General features: G+C 42.2%; 2 protein-coding genes across 3 annotated transcripts; both read right to left on the reverse strand.

The window, feature by feature from the left end:
* Nucleotides 1-330: 330 nt before the first annotated feature.
* Nucleotides 331-8415, reverse strand: Cad96Cb (protocadherin Fat 4-like Cad96Ca). Of its 2 annotated transcripts, none has more exons than XM_064695307.1 (5): nucleotides 7940-8415; nucleotides 4400-4701; nucleotides 1699-2745; nucleotides 913-1633; nucleotides 331-850 (listed from the first exon to the last, which is right to left on the reverse strand). In XM_064695307.1, exons 1-5 carry the CDS (start codon nucleotides 7998-8000, stop codon nucleotides 567-569), a joined length of 2415 nt encoding a protein of 804 aa, XP_064551377.1. In that variant the 5' UTR covers nucleotides 8001-8415; the 3' UTR covers nucleotides 331-566. The 2 variants fall into 2 exon arrangements, with proteins under 2 accessions (XP_064551377.1, XP_064551368.1); XM_064695298.1 differs by lacking the exon at nucleotides 7940-8415 and adding an exon at nucleotides 4932-5283 and having other exon boundaries at nucleotides 332-838.
* Nucleotides 8416-10756: 2341 nt separating this feature from the next.
* Nucleotides 10757-12490, reverse strand: Sil1 (Sil1 nucleotide exchange factor). The gene is made up of 2 exons (XM_064694473.1): nucleotides 12271-12490; nucleotides 10757-12214 (listed from the first exon to the last, which is right to left on the reverse strand). The coding sequence occupies exons 1-2, from the start codon at nucleotides 12401-12403 to the stop codon at nucleotides 11073-11075; spliced, it is 1275 nt and encodes a 424-aa protein (XP_064550543.1). The 5' UTR covers nucleotides 12404-12490; the 3' UTR covers nucleotides 10757-11072.
* Nucleotides 12491-14092: the final 1602 nt, after the last annotated feature.

A 14092-nucleotide genomic window follows, 5' to 3' on the forward strand; every position in this document is an offset into this window, starting at 1 on the left:
ATAATATACAGATATGTTAATACGATTGGCCTGATTCCAAGCATATTTCAGCGTTTGTTCCTAAACAATGGTAACTCAGAAAAAATCGAACTTGTTAGCCATCTCAGACACCTATAGACATTTCTGCAAAAGATTCGAATACGAGGAAAAGTTCAGCGTCCAAGAACAAAGGGCTAGAGCTTCCAGACATTCTTTTCTTCGCAGCGTAGAATAAGCTCGGGCTTCACCAAAGTAAAGCCCAAAGGCGATATCAAGCCTAATCTTAAATCTGTTAACAAAACCACCATTCACCTTTTACAATGAATAACTCTGCCCAGTTACCGATTAGTTCAATAGAGTTTATTCTTAAGCTTGTCGTTAAAGTATCGTAAAAAGTGGGAAGCAAAATTGTACAGTGGAATTCGCTTGCTTAGACTACAAGTGCTGGATGTTTACAATGCTATATTTGGTCTACTACATTTACATTGGGCCTAGAACCTAAACGCGACTTAGACTTAGACCTAGTGAATTAATATTAAGCTGCTAGGCCAGCAATATTTACAAGTTGAGAACAGCGTTGAGCTGTCCTAGAAGTAGACTGTCAAATTGTTTTCGGATGAGCCCATCGTATCGGAGGCGGCCATAAGGTTGGAACCAACTCCGGCTGCACTGCCATTGGCCGTCGTTGAGATGGTTGTCACGCCGCCTGCAACAGCAGCCAACGTCTTGCGATTATTGTTCTCCGGCGTCGTCTGCTGTTGCTGCTGCTGCAGCTGTTGGCCCTGCTGCGAGAGGGAGTCGTGCTCGATTTCGTCCTCCTCGTAGAGCTGTCCGTTGGCAGAGGCGCGCGATACGATGCCTGGTAAGAAGACTATTTATAGTGAATGCCCTGGGCTTCTGGGGATAACGGGGTGATAATTAGACACAACTTACTGCGCACCGTTGCCGCGTAGCTTTCCCGTTGTCGCTCCCGCTCCCGTTCGCGCTCCCGCTCCAACAAGTTGCTGGCACTACTGAGCGCCATGCTGCTGCTGGCGCCGCTGGCCACATGATGCAGCCCGTTGTTGATTGGATTTGCCATTGTGATGCTGTTGCTGGGATGCTTCATATGCAGCACGGAGACACCACCGCTGGTGACGCTGGCGCCATTGCCGTTGCCCGCCAGCTTTTCGTGCGTCACTAGATTCGCCGAGGAGACGCTACTGTGCGCTTGGCTATGCACACGATTGCGTCCCAGGCTCAGGCCGCCCGGGCTGCGCTTGCGCTGCTTCTTAGAGCGCACAATATAGCAACTGAGTGCCATGATGATCAACAGAAACAGGCCGACAATCATTCCAAACATGCCCAGCATGCTGTTGTTCCAGGCCGAGTGGGCGAGAGTAAGTCCCTCCATGGTAACGCTCACAGGCACCGAGGTGCTTCTCGGCGGTACACCCGAATCCGTGGCAATGGCAATCAGATGGACCGTGGACTCGTTGAGACTTTGCAGCTGCTCCGGGCGCATATAAATGTTGCCCGTCGCATCGATCTCGAAGAGACCCGCATGCTGCCCACGAAGCGATAGCTCCAGTTTGTCATTGCGATCTCCGTCTGCCGCCTCCACCTTGCCAATTAGTACGCCCTCAAAGGAGTCTGTGCGTGACTGCAGCGACTGCTGGAATCGAAAATTGAAATTGAATGTTAAATTGTTAAAGTGCATCACTTAGATCTCTAACTTACGCTTTTGGGCACCATGAACTCGTAGTGTGTCTCCCGGAAGCGCGGTTCCCAGTCGTTGACATCAATCACTTCCAGTGTGACATCAGCGGAGGTGCTGTTGGTCAGGCCATCGCTGGCTATGACCTGGAACTCATGTTTGGTCATCTTTTCATAGTCCAGTGGCTTGGCCAGCACCAGTTCACCCAGGGAGCCGACGCTAAAGAACTGCGAATTGATTGGATCGGCAATGGTGTACTTCAGATGTTTCCCAGGTTTGTTGGTGGGCAGTGCCAGGATGCGATTACCCACGGCCGTGTCCTCGCGTATGCGCATCACAAAACGCTTCTGGACAAAGGCGAGTGTGCTCAGATCGCTGTGTGTGCCGGGCCGGGTTAGCTGCACTGTGGTCAAAGCGTACCGATCCGGATTGTCTATCTGGGTGGCCTTCACCACCAGAGTGGCGCCGTGCGTAAGATCTGCATAGCCAATGGGCGCGAGCAGCGTGATGATGCCGTTGTGCGGATGTACGCGAAAGTATTTCGCGTCCTGCGATTGCACAATGTTGTACTGAATGGGCGCACAGATGCCCTCGTCCTGATCGATGGCTTTCAGTGGTTCGGGGCGCATGCGCAGCTCGCCGGCGCGACCATCGGCGGGCAGCTCAGCGCTATAGGATTCACGCAGAAACTTCGGATTCTGATCATCCGCATCGGTGATGACCACGCGCAGCAGTGTATCCGAATGTCGTGGTGGTGTGCCCTGATCCTGGGCACGCAACTTAACTGTGAAATTTTGCAGCTGCTCATAGTCTAGTGCCTTTTTCAGCACCAGTGTGCCCTCGAGAGGATTGAGAAACTGCACCAGCTCCGCATATGGACCGGGCAGAACCTGATACTCCACCGTAGAGAACGGTCCCGGCTGATCGGCATCCTCGGCACGGGCGCCCTGCAGTATGCGTGTGCCCGGCACCGTCACCTCGGATAGGGTCAGCGTGTAGGGTGTGCCAATCCATTGTGGTGCATTATCATTGACGTCCGTGACACGAACATTGACGGGAACAACGAAGCTCTGCAACAAAGAACAAAGCCAGCGATTTGATTGAGAGCTGGGGCCGAGGCAAAGATAAACACCTTCAGAGGCAAACAATAGGCAAGTGCTGGTCAGTGACCCCCAAGGCGAGTTCAAAGCGCCAACAGCTAAGGACCAAGGATTCCGGTGCTCCCCTTTACATTGCCCGCCCATAAAACACTGCATATATTTGCATGTTTAGAGCTCTCGAAGCAACCCCCAAAGAACTCCGGAAGTACTAATGGCTAATTTATGGCCACTGCCTGGGCCCAGACGTCGTCCTCGCCCGTCGTCCGACGTCCTCGTCAGCACGAAGTGCAAGTAAAAGTTAAGTTGGTTTCTGTTTTGTTGATTCTCAAAATTGAAATAGGCGTCGTTGTCTAAAAAGTTTTCAATTGTTTATAGAGTACAAGAAATAGCCGCAACTTTTGTATATACCTACCCAACGCCAGCACCCCCCCCCCCCCCCCCCCCATGGTTCCCGTAATATGGCTATATGCGAGTGTGAACATTCCGAATTGTGTTTACCCAATTTCATTTAACAACCTCACTTGTACTTGTACTTCGAGATTACGCCCCTTCTGCGGCGTCTCACAGCACACGCACACCCAACGTCCAGAGGGGGGAAAAAGTGGAGGAGCCGGCTTCGATATAGGTTAATTGGTTGGCCATTACGAATTGGTCGAGTGCACCGCACGAACGAAAGTTCTGCAGGTGCTGAATGCGGCTAAGAAGTTGATTCCAAGAACAGCCGGAGAGCACCCGAAGCCAACCTTTGGTTGGGGCTAATTAAAATGGTCACTAGGTTTGATTGAACGAAACCTTTCGTAAATTTTTTTGGATCTAACGAAGCATTGGCTGTGGGACACCCTCTTATCCTAAAAATAAATAATCTATACCTAAGATCGAAAAATTTCCTTGATTTAAATATTACTTGTTATGTTTATGTTTTAATAAACGATTTGAGCATGGTTATTTTGATTTCATGGATATGTAAAATAGTATCTTCCAAATATATAATAATCGTTCAAAGTTCGGGGTATACAATCTACGTATGTTTCCTAATGTTGGGCATGGGGAGCAGGTCAAGAGCTTATTTCATATTTTTCTATATCCAGTACATAAATGTTCCTGTAAGTACGTATATATCCGTACGTTCCCTTATACCAAACGAAGCCTAAATTTTATTAACATTTTTGATAACTTCCCCCGCTGCGCAGCAAACAAAATTTAATTTAAGCCTAAATTTTATTAACATTTTTGATAACTTCCCCCGCTGCGCAGCAAACAAAATATAACGTAATTCTCGATATCGCCTTACTATGCGATTCTCATGAATTCAAGTAAGACTTGCGGCTTTTAAATGTGTGTGTGTGTTAACAATCTAATAAACTTTATCTTTGCCTATACTATTTTTCTTTTGCATTCTCTCCATTTCTTTATCTATTTTTCATTTTATTTCTGTTATTATTGCTTCTGCTCTTAGTAGCCGTCGAATAGATACAATTAATATGTTGGGATATTTACAATAAAACAATTTAAAACATGTAGATTTAAGGTGTCAAATGCATTAAGATCTGGGAAATTCTAACCAGAAGAGTATGATTTTTCAAGTCTATACGTATCTTGAGTAACTGTTGCTGATCCAACTTACCGGATCCGTTGAGCGTCTTCGTATACATATGACATTAACATAGATCGACGAGGGTCCTTTCAGACCCTCCTTGTCCAGCTCTACGGATAAAGCCAAATCTTTGGTGCCCGCCACAATCTCCACGGGAGCATTCTTCTCTCTTAGCGACAGATTGATGTCACCAGTGTCGGCGTTGGGATCGCCATTTATGCGCAATTTACCAATTATGGAGCCCACCGCCAGATCTTCAGTAGCTAGGAAACTCTCCGCCGAACCACCTCCCTCCAGATAACATCTGGAGTCGAGTATCGCTCCTTTTGCGGCTGCAACGAAAATAAAAATAGAACAAAGTGAAAATGTGCAATTCGCATTCTACTCTCTCCCTTTCAGCTTTGCTCCATTTTCTTGTTCGCAAGCAATTTGCGAGCCTAAAGTAAATTGTAACAAAATCGCATCAGACCAGATCCAGTGTGTTACACTGTCCAGCGGCGGACATGTTTGTTCGTACTTTCGATGCGCTCTACTAAGCTTCCGTTTATCTCTCACTCTTTACCAAACGGTTCGCTGCAATTTGGATGTGGCGGCTGTCTGCCAAATCCGAGCGATGTTGGCAGGCATGTTTTTGGTTTGTTTTGAAGACCGCCACCTGCCAGTCCGAGTAGATATACGACTACAAATGTGTAGATTTTGAGCTGACCGCCCGGCAACTGCATGAATCATGGACTGAGGATGCGCTTGCTTTGCCGCTGTCTCTGTCTTTGCCTTTGCATTTCCGGTCAAGCTCCAGTCTTTAATTGTGTTACTGTGCATTGAGTTCATTCAGCAAATTCCATATTTATTTGCTTTCATATAAATTGCTTTTGTCCAAGTCTTTTTTAGTCTATATGCAGTTTAATCGTGGGCTCGTGTCTTAATTAGGTAAATCGCGTGGCAACGCCAGTTCAATAAGTTGGCGGCGCCACTTAAGAAATTCTGTATATGCAAAAATAACTGTCAATTGTTTTAGTTGCGTTTGTAAACAAACAATGTTCGGCGTTGCCATATGATATGCATTGGCATGCAAAAACTAAACAGTTAGATGGCCTGCAGAAAATTTGTTGCGTATGGCAAACTATTAAAAGTGTTAATTGATTTAAGCTTGTGGAAACTGTTTTGAGTTTATTAAAATGCATGTGAGTTTAAAATTTGATCTTTAACTAACAATACTAGTATATAATTCATATTATATGTACATTCCATATTTCATATCAACTCTTTTTGGTTAATTTGTATGTTTGTACATTTACGAAACGGTATGTATGCATGTATGTATGTTCGAGAACATGACATAACACCTTTTCGTAATTACAACTTACGAAAATTAATTAAAAGAAAAATACCAGAGCTGTGCAGTTGTTTCTCATAAAGTGTTCCGGTTATTTGGAACGGGCCCCCCGTTCCTTAAAAACTAGTTCCTCCGCCTTGGTAAATACAGATGTGTTATGTTTTTGAACAAAAACGTTCTGGTTAATGGTTTCAAGAGCAAAATGCTAAGGTTCAGCATGTGACCCTGGCGAGAATTTCTCTTTATATACGTATGTATGTATGTACAAAAGCTGTGGACACATCTGAGTGGTGGCGGATGATATACTGACAGCTGTGGTGAAATCTTCTAGCTCGTTTTTGTCTCATGTCAGTTTCAAGATCTTTATTGTAGGTTAATTGTTATGGCATTGGGCAATGCATACGATAATATCGTATGTAGACTTTCTTTGACAATAAAATATTTTGTTAATCAGTTTAATTGTCAGTTGAAGTTAAATTTTCAGATTTATTTTAAATAAGTTGAGGTTTAAAGATATCATGATAAATCACGTTTGCCCAATTCACTTCCCTAAGAAAATGGAAAGTGCAGCTTATAGATTTCGCCTTTATAGGCAATACGTGTGCCTATTTTCAATCTTATTTAATATCATTATCATGAAATGTGTAGAGAAAGTCTTTAAGTTCTCCGCCAATCCCCCAATTAAGATAAGACCATTAAACTGATACAATATAGGATAGAACCATTTGTAAAAAAGGAATTGGATTTTGTTTTAGCTTTAGATAAACTACAGATATTTTAGTTTTTAATTAGTACCTCGTAAGAGTTGCATAACTGCAAGTTGGACCCATTAATTAGTTATACATTTTGCATTAAGCAAAACTAATTGGAGTCGCCACAAAAACATCAGTAACTCCACCATAGGGTTCAAATATCTGAAGCGTAAATCCGCGAAAGCAGTTGGATGATATAAAATCGAGACTAAACACATGAGCATTTTCATTGCCCGAAAAGTCATTACATAAACTTCAAGAGCTTGTTTGTTTTTTTTCGCAAACAGTAACTAAACGAAAGTGACTACAAAATAAATAAAACAAACAAATTTGGACAAGTATGTATGTATGTGAAAAGCCGCCTACAACAAATATTATGAATACATTTGCGCATAAAGCAACCGAAAGAGAGAGAGAGAGAGAGAGAGAGAGATAGAAGAGTTTTAGTACTAGAGAAAGAGACACACTTGGTTAGATGGGCAGGGAAAAGTTTCAAAGTTAAAAGAAAAAAAAAACAAAATAACAAAGTTCAAAAAACAAATTTGTTGTATGCAATCGGTTTTGTTTTGGTTTTCCTTGATGAATTTTCGTTCAGCTTGATGATTTTGATGAAAAATGAAATGTTTCGCTCGACGTATATTCGAAACTGACTTTTTGGATTTGAATGTAACTCGTGGTGTTGTTGTGGCTGAAATTGCCGTAATCGTAATCTTGTAGCTGTCTCTGATTGTCGACGCAACTCTTTAAGCTCTCTATAAGTTCTATGCGGTTAAACAACATAAGCATCTTTGGCATACGCAAATTTCGCAATCAATTTGTGGCACAGGTCAAGCCGACGAACCGGCAAAGACAAAGACTGTGACAATGCCATTAAAGAATTTGTAGACTGGCCGAGATTCTTCCGAGTTCTTCGCAATCGGTGATGTATGACAATGTAATGAACCGAAATTAATGCACTGAATAGAACTGAAAAAAAAAAACTGGAACAGTTGGTAAATAACTTTAAGAACTACCTAATGCCCGCTCCAGTGGCCGAATTGTGTTCGAGGAGGAGGAGGAGCGCTGCTCCAGAAAAGGCAAACGCTATTTGCATAGTCGTAGACCCCCCATTGAAGAGCTCTGTTTACGTTTCGTTTATCCGTAAGTCACGTAAATAGTTTTATTCGTCATAAATCGTTGGACCAGAACGCCGTTGACGTGTTTTCAGAGTCTTTAGTTTTTCTTGTGTAGCTTTTCTCTGCTGTACATTTATAGAGTCTGCACGACGTCATTTTCCATTTGGAATTTCACTATTTTTCAGTTTGTTAGTTTTTTACTTATAAGGTTACATGCGGCTAATTGCTTTGTTTGTACGGAAAACAAGAGTAACGCACAAATTCCAGCAATCAACAACAGAAATGTCAAAAAAAAACTAAAAAGAATTTGCTGCTTATTTTGAAAATGAGACCACTTAAAATATGATTTCTTTACAAGTTGTCAACTTACCACAAGCGATCCAAGAAATTCCATAAATTGCAAAGTATAAGGAATAAAGTTTTATCCACATTTTGTGCGCCGGTCTCGTACTGAACTTTCAAATCGAATTTTATATATATTTGAATATCTTAAAGCACCATAACCGAAACTTCTTGGATCATACGGGTCTTTCCTTAAATTTGCTCAGCTTATAATTGAGCATAATTCAGGCAATTTCGAGGGGCTTTATATTATATATATATACATATATGTTTGATTATAGTTATGTTTATGAACTTCACACTTTTACTGCTTTCTGCTATTTATATGCATGTAATACTTGTTGTTATTTGCCTTTTTTGTTCACATTGTTTATTTGCTTTGTTGTTGTTTATGTTCTTTTTTCACACGAGTTCTTTTTCAGTCCCTTGACTGCTTTATAATTCCATATCACCGATGTGCCATAAACGTTTTACATGTGGAATTTATGCGCAGTTCGTTTTTGTTTCCGCACCTGCGATGATTACCAAGGTACTATATATATAAATTGGGTCTGTAAGGTGATATGACCCACAAAGTGTGGGAGGGTTACGCTAAACGTTTGTCAGTCTGCCGGATAGATAGAGTTGGAGAGAGAGAAACGTCTAGATTATTACAAGATTATTAGCCAGACAAAACATTTTAGCACAGAAACCAAAGCAACTGGAACATTAGCCGACCTCCCAACCGCCCAACAGCCCAACAGCCCAACAGTTCTTCTTGGCTTGTGCCACAAATGTCGCACACATGTCAACCGTGTTGTTCTTGGTTTTTGATGGTGTTTCTCTTGGTTGGTTGCCACCACATTGGCTTTGTTGTTTGCAGTCGCAATTGGCGGCATTTTACCTAACAGTCACTTATTGTCTGGCATTTGTTGCTGTTTCCTTGGTTCCGGCATGCTCGCATATTTCTGCGGCATGTACGAAACATTTTTGCCGCCACTCGGCACCCAACTGGAGGCGCTTCCTTATGCCACCTGACCGTTGTGTGCCGGCTGGTATCTCAGCCAGATTTATGGCATGCCAGGAGGACGCCACCAAAACTGTGGCTGGAAATAACTCGCTAGCCGTTGGCCGTTGGCAGTTTAGGCGAAAATGAAAACGCTTTTGACCGGAAGTCGCGGAAGCGCACGTTAAGAGTCATTCACCTGTGTAAAAACCTATTTGCATTTTCCAATATATGCAGCGGGACCCTGGCCAAAAACATGATTTCAGGTGGTGTCCAAAGGAATGCATTGAATTTAGCATAGGAATTAGTTGTGGCAGGCGAGCGTGAAAGAGTTTGGAAACTTTATTTTGACAACACGATTAAAAATCAAGCACAAAAGTTGACAAAGAATTTAAAGCACTTTTTGTATATCTATTTGGCCACTGTTGAGTCGAAGGACTGGAAGGATTTCTAAGTTCTCTACAAGCAACTGGTCTGTCATCTTTAGAAGAAATTTGAAATTTACTCATCATTTTTATGTAGAATGTTGAAAATATGTAAAAAAATATGAATTTACTCGCAATTATTTCGAAAGATGCATTTGTATTTTAAATTGCTTTAACTCAAGAGTTATTATAATTGTTTTATTTCACACTCATTATTATGATTTGCATTCCTGCTTCAATTATTGTATACACTTTTTTATATATTTTGTATTTAGATACAAATAAGGCTTTATATACAGAGTTATTCGCTGCGTTGCGTTTCGCGTTTTTGATACTCGTACTACACATGCGGCCACATCACGCTCCGAACACAAACTGATTTTCCATAATGTTGCCAAAGCAGGGAATGCCCCCTAACAACCGGGCAGAGGCAACATACAACAGCAACAGCAACAGCCTGTAATGCCGGTGCGTTTGCCTCAGTTGCTCAGTTGTTGTTGGCCAAATACCCTATACTATGAGGAGTACATACATATGTATATGATGAGCGTCAGTTGCGTCTGACGACTCTCTGGGTCTGGGTTGTATGTTGTATTGTTGCATTGTTGCTGTTGCTTTTACTCGATTTAGCTGTTGTTGCTAGTGTGTTGAAAATGTTTCCACATCACTCGTCAAGCGTTTCCATTTGAGCTCTTCATAAAAAACTAAAAAAAAACGTAACGAAAAAAACAACAACAACAACAAGAAATGTTGGCTGGCAGTGGTTGAAAGCAGATACTATGACTACCATGGCGACTACGCGCACGCGCCCATGCTCAAATGCCCAAATGCCCAAATGCCCAAATTGCGACGCTCAATGGGCCAGTCTGTATGGAGCTGGGAGTTGGGATTGCTGGCTTATAGAGGGCACGAGCTCGCACTTCTTTTCGCTGTCTGTTAGCTTCTTTGGTGCTCGACTAACCCTTAGTTTCGGATTCACCTGTATCTTCCGTTGTCAAATAAACCGCTGCGTTACGCTTGACTGAGCCGGCACTTGGAACCCCTCTGACCAGGGAGAGGGCTTTGCGACTGGCTCTCTGTTGACATTGCAATATCTCGCCTTGGCAACCAAGGCGTCCTGGCCATTCCCGAGCCGGTGTGTTGCTCCTTTATGTGCATGTGCCATGACTCAGTGACATTGCATTTGCATTTGCATGCCGTTAATTGCCGTAATTCGAACTGGACGACGCCGACGGGTTCTCCACACATAATTGCGTTGGCTGCGAGCTCCCCTTTAGGCAGTTATTTATTTTTTTTTATGTCCAAAGGAACGTTTTCCTGTACAGTTTCGTGTTGGCTTTACATAGTTTTAAGTGGTTTTTGGGCCATGCTTTCATTCGATTGTTCTCAACGGTTTTTGCTTTCCTCGAGCAGAGTGACAGGCAACACTTGTGACTTACTTTATGGCTAGCGGGTCGATTATGCTTGCTTTATTGAGCTTTAAATAAGTATTTCTGGAATTTTTAACATGTCAAAGGTTTTAAGGGTTGTGCAAGACACTTTACACTTACATGAGTGGACTGTTTGTGCTTAGTAGATCACATCTATACATATTTATTTAAAGTGCTTTTAATTTAAGAATAATTTTTGGCACTTGCACATTAAAGGATTTTGGCTTAAATTGGTACTCAATTCAACTTATGTATTAGAATCAGTTCAATACTTTAAAATCTTTACTTAACTATTAATTTAGCTAAATTTCATATGCTTCTCTAGAGCTCTGTGTGGCTGTGCTTGTTGTATAAACGCTCACAGAGCCGCGAAAGAGCCAGCGATACTTCCAACCGATACTCATCCTGGCTGTGTGCGAATCTGTTGCGCATGGTGAGCAGTGCATGTCGCAGAGCCGCACTTTGTGACCAGAGTGGTTGGCACAGACTGTCGGTGTTCTCTAGCGCATCTGTAAATTGTTCCACGACCTCCGGTTGGTCCAGCAACTGCACATAATCCGTGCTGAGCACTGCCTCTAGGGTGGCACAATAACCGTGTGATGGTAGCCAGGACTCGAACTCTATAAGCACATATTGCGCCAAAGTTGAGACGGCATCCGACGACTCTTTGCTAGCATCGATCACATATCGCTTTTCTAGCACCAAGTCGCTTATCAATGTAACCACTTTGGCCTTATTGCGTAGTTCTATCTCTGTGCTGCGCAGGACACCAATCAGTGCCTGTGTGCCCGAGGTGGACAGAATGCGCTGCTGAGCCAATGGAAACTTGCGCAATAGCGCACCAAACGCATGCATAGCCGAAGAGATTTCAGAACTACTGGTCGAAGTCATTAGTATTTGTGCCAGATGTGAACCGAAATTGCGCTCAAAGACCTTAATTTGCGCCTTCGGATTGTTGCCGGCTAGGGCGCCCAAAACACGCATTGCAGAAACGCGCAGATCTGTGTTGGTATCGTTCACCACAATCGGCAGGAGGACATCGTCCAGCCCACCACTATCAATAAAAACGAGCGCATTGTCAATCTGATGCAGCAGATACTCAAGATTCTCCAAAGTATTCAGCTTGGCCTTCAGCTCCGACTCTAGGGGCGCTTTGCTAAAATTCCGATATTGTTCTATCATCTGCACGATCAGCTCGCCGTCAGTGCGAAAATTCTTTTGGAAATCCTTATAGGTTTTGCGCAGCTCCGCATAGCTGCGATGTTCCTTCACCTTGCGCACCGACTCCTCAATAATGTCCGCCTTGTACTCCAGCGACAGCGGTTCATTTGCCGATCCTGCTTCGTCGTCGCCGGATTGGCTCTGAATCGCAGTACTACGTTCGCTTTCATCCAGTAACTTGGCTTCCTTAAGGCCTGTCTGCAGATTAATGCGCACGTGTAGTCCCTTCGGTATGGCCTGCCCTGAAAGGTTATTGCCATTAATGGTAGTCCAACTGATTGGTACACGTAATAAAAACCTTCGGCTATCACCTGCCATTCATCTGTGGCAATGAATTCGGCGGTTTTGTTTACAACCTCTGATGATGACACTTGCAGGCAACCGAGCGCCAATACAGCAGCTATCGTTGTGTATACAGTGGAAATGTGCATTTCTGCTGCTTCTAATATATATACCTTATTCCTGATTATAATCTCGACTAACTATTCTGCGGTTATTCCGGCTTTCGTAAAACGTCGACATGCTGACAGTGTTGTATAGTGAGATGTCTGAAGCTGATGTATCGATGGCAGTGTTATCGATGTGCCAGCGTGACTTCTTTTTAACAATCTGGCTACGCTATGGCTGCCTTCAAGTATTTTTCTTAACAGTCTTGCCAATCCATGTTTGATTTCCGTTATAATTCAAATCGTTTGATTTGCATACAAACCAGGCATTTAGATTCACACTTTATTTGTGTATATAGTATATCAATTAATTACCATGTCATAGTCATGACAACTAATTAGAAAAACACATTTTTACAATTATTGCTTAGCGTCAGTTTTTATTTGTTCCCAATGTGCTTAAACTGGTTTTCTTTGGTACTATAAAAGTAAATCATTCATTCTGTAAGTACGTCACTAGCATATAGTATTAATATTAATAGCTTCTCTCATACTATAAAGTTATGCAAATGTATGCATATGTCGAGCGCCAATATCAATAAAATACGCGCGACTTTACATAAATGATTTGACAAATTTTTGTTTTGTTTTCATGTCTATTAATTGTAATCGACGATCCCATCAAATTGAAACTACGAAAGCGTCTCGGAATTTATTCCCCAAACAAAACAAATGCCAAAAAACTGGAAAAATATATGTGTATTTATATTTATTCAAATTCGTATGCATATGAAGTCATATGGCTGTGGCGCCAATTGGAGGTGTAAATAAACAAATTGCAGGCCATGTTCTCATACTCTCAACTGGCTACAGGTGTACAATATGCTAAATACCGATGACGAATGGTCGAAGACTTCAGCAATATTTGCCAAACGTGTGCGGGGACTTTATGTTTAAACGTCGCAGGCCAATAGTTTGAAAGTGAGGCCATAAAATTCACAAGTTGTGCGACAACTTTTTATTTTTTTTCGTGCTTGCTAAATTTGCCAAACCAGTCTGTCACCCACTATCGTTAATGATTATATTTATATCTAATTGCTGCTGACGGTGGGGAGTGCGGTCTTCGAAATAGATCTGCTCTTTGATGATGATGATGATGATGATCACTCGAAACGGAAATTCCTCGACTTGTCTGCAATTTGGCCATTGTTAAAATAGCTAATCACCTTGAGCTGTTACGAGCACACGTTTTGTTAGTTTTCTGCATGTTTAGATTTAGCAAATGATTAGCTGATAAATAGCTAATAGAGTCTTAAGCTGGTTCCATCTAATGACTTCTTGAAACTAGAATGCTCTGCATGATCTCAGCTTAATTAACTCTAGAAAAAAAGCATTTAACATGCATGCCAAAGCATTTAACACTTGCCAAATTTCGGCTGAAACCCCAGGTGAGCCTCTCACCGTATCCCTTGTCCGAAATGCATCGCTGATGTCAACGCAAATACTTAAAATAAACACACATATATGCATATACTTATATAGTATGTGATTTATTTGTGTTTTGCCATTGTCGTTCTTTGGAACAATGCAAATGACAGACAATAATATTGACATTTATAGATCTTCATGTACTTATATATAACAATTGGTATATTGTTATTCTATATCATGTTTATCAAACATGTCAAATCTTTATAAGGTAGCTGTAATTGTAAACTATTTAATTGCAAATTA

The sequence above is a fragment of the Drosophila montana genome, unplaced genomic scaffold, assembly GCF_035044405.1.
Source record: "Drosophila montana isolate Dmon_TW-CO22-7 unplaced genomic scaffold, ASM3504440v1 contig_1505_1, whole genome shotgun sequence".
NCBI classification, from domain to species: Eukaryota; Metazoa; Arthropoda; class Insecta; order Diptera; family Drosophilidae; genus Drosophila; species Drosophila montana.

What these genes read in the sequence shown, in the direction of transcription:
- Cad96Cb (XM_064695298.1), bottom strand. Translation starts at nt 5,091, where the DNA reads ATGCAGTTGCCGGGCGGTCAGCTCAAAATCTACACATTTGTAGTCGTA. An exon ending in GAAGACGCTCAACGGATCCG is followed by an intron (nt 2,746 to 4,399) that starts GTAAGTTGGATC and finishes TCTTTGTTGCAG; the next exon opens with AGCTTCGTTGTTCCCGTCAA. An exon ending in AGTTCATGGTGCCCAAAAGC is followed by an intron (nt 1,634 to 1,698) that starts GTAAGTTAGAGA and finishes TTTCGATTCCAG; the next exon opens with CAGTCGCTGCAGTCACGCAC.
- Sil1 (XM_064694473.1), bottom strand. Translation starts at nt 12,403, where the DNA reads ATGCACATTTCCACTGTATACACAACGATAGCTGCTGTATTGGCGCTC. An exon ending in ATGGCAGGTGATAGCCGAAG is followed by an intron (nt 12,215 to 12,270) that starts GTTTTTATTACG and finishes ATAACCTTTCAG; the next exon opens with GGCAGGCCATACCGAAGGGA.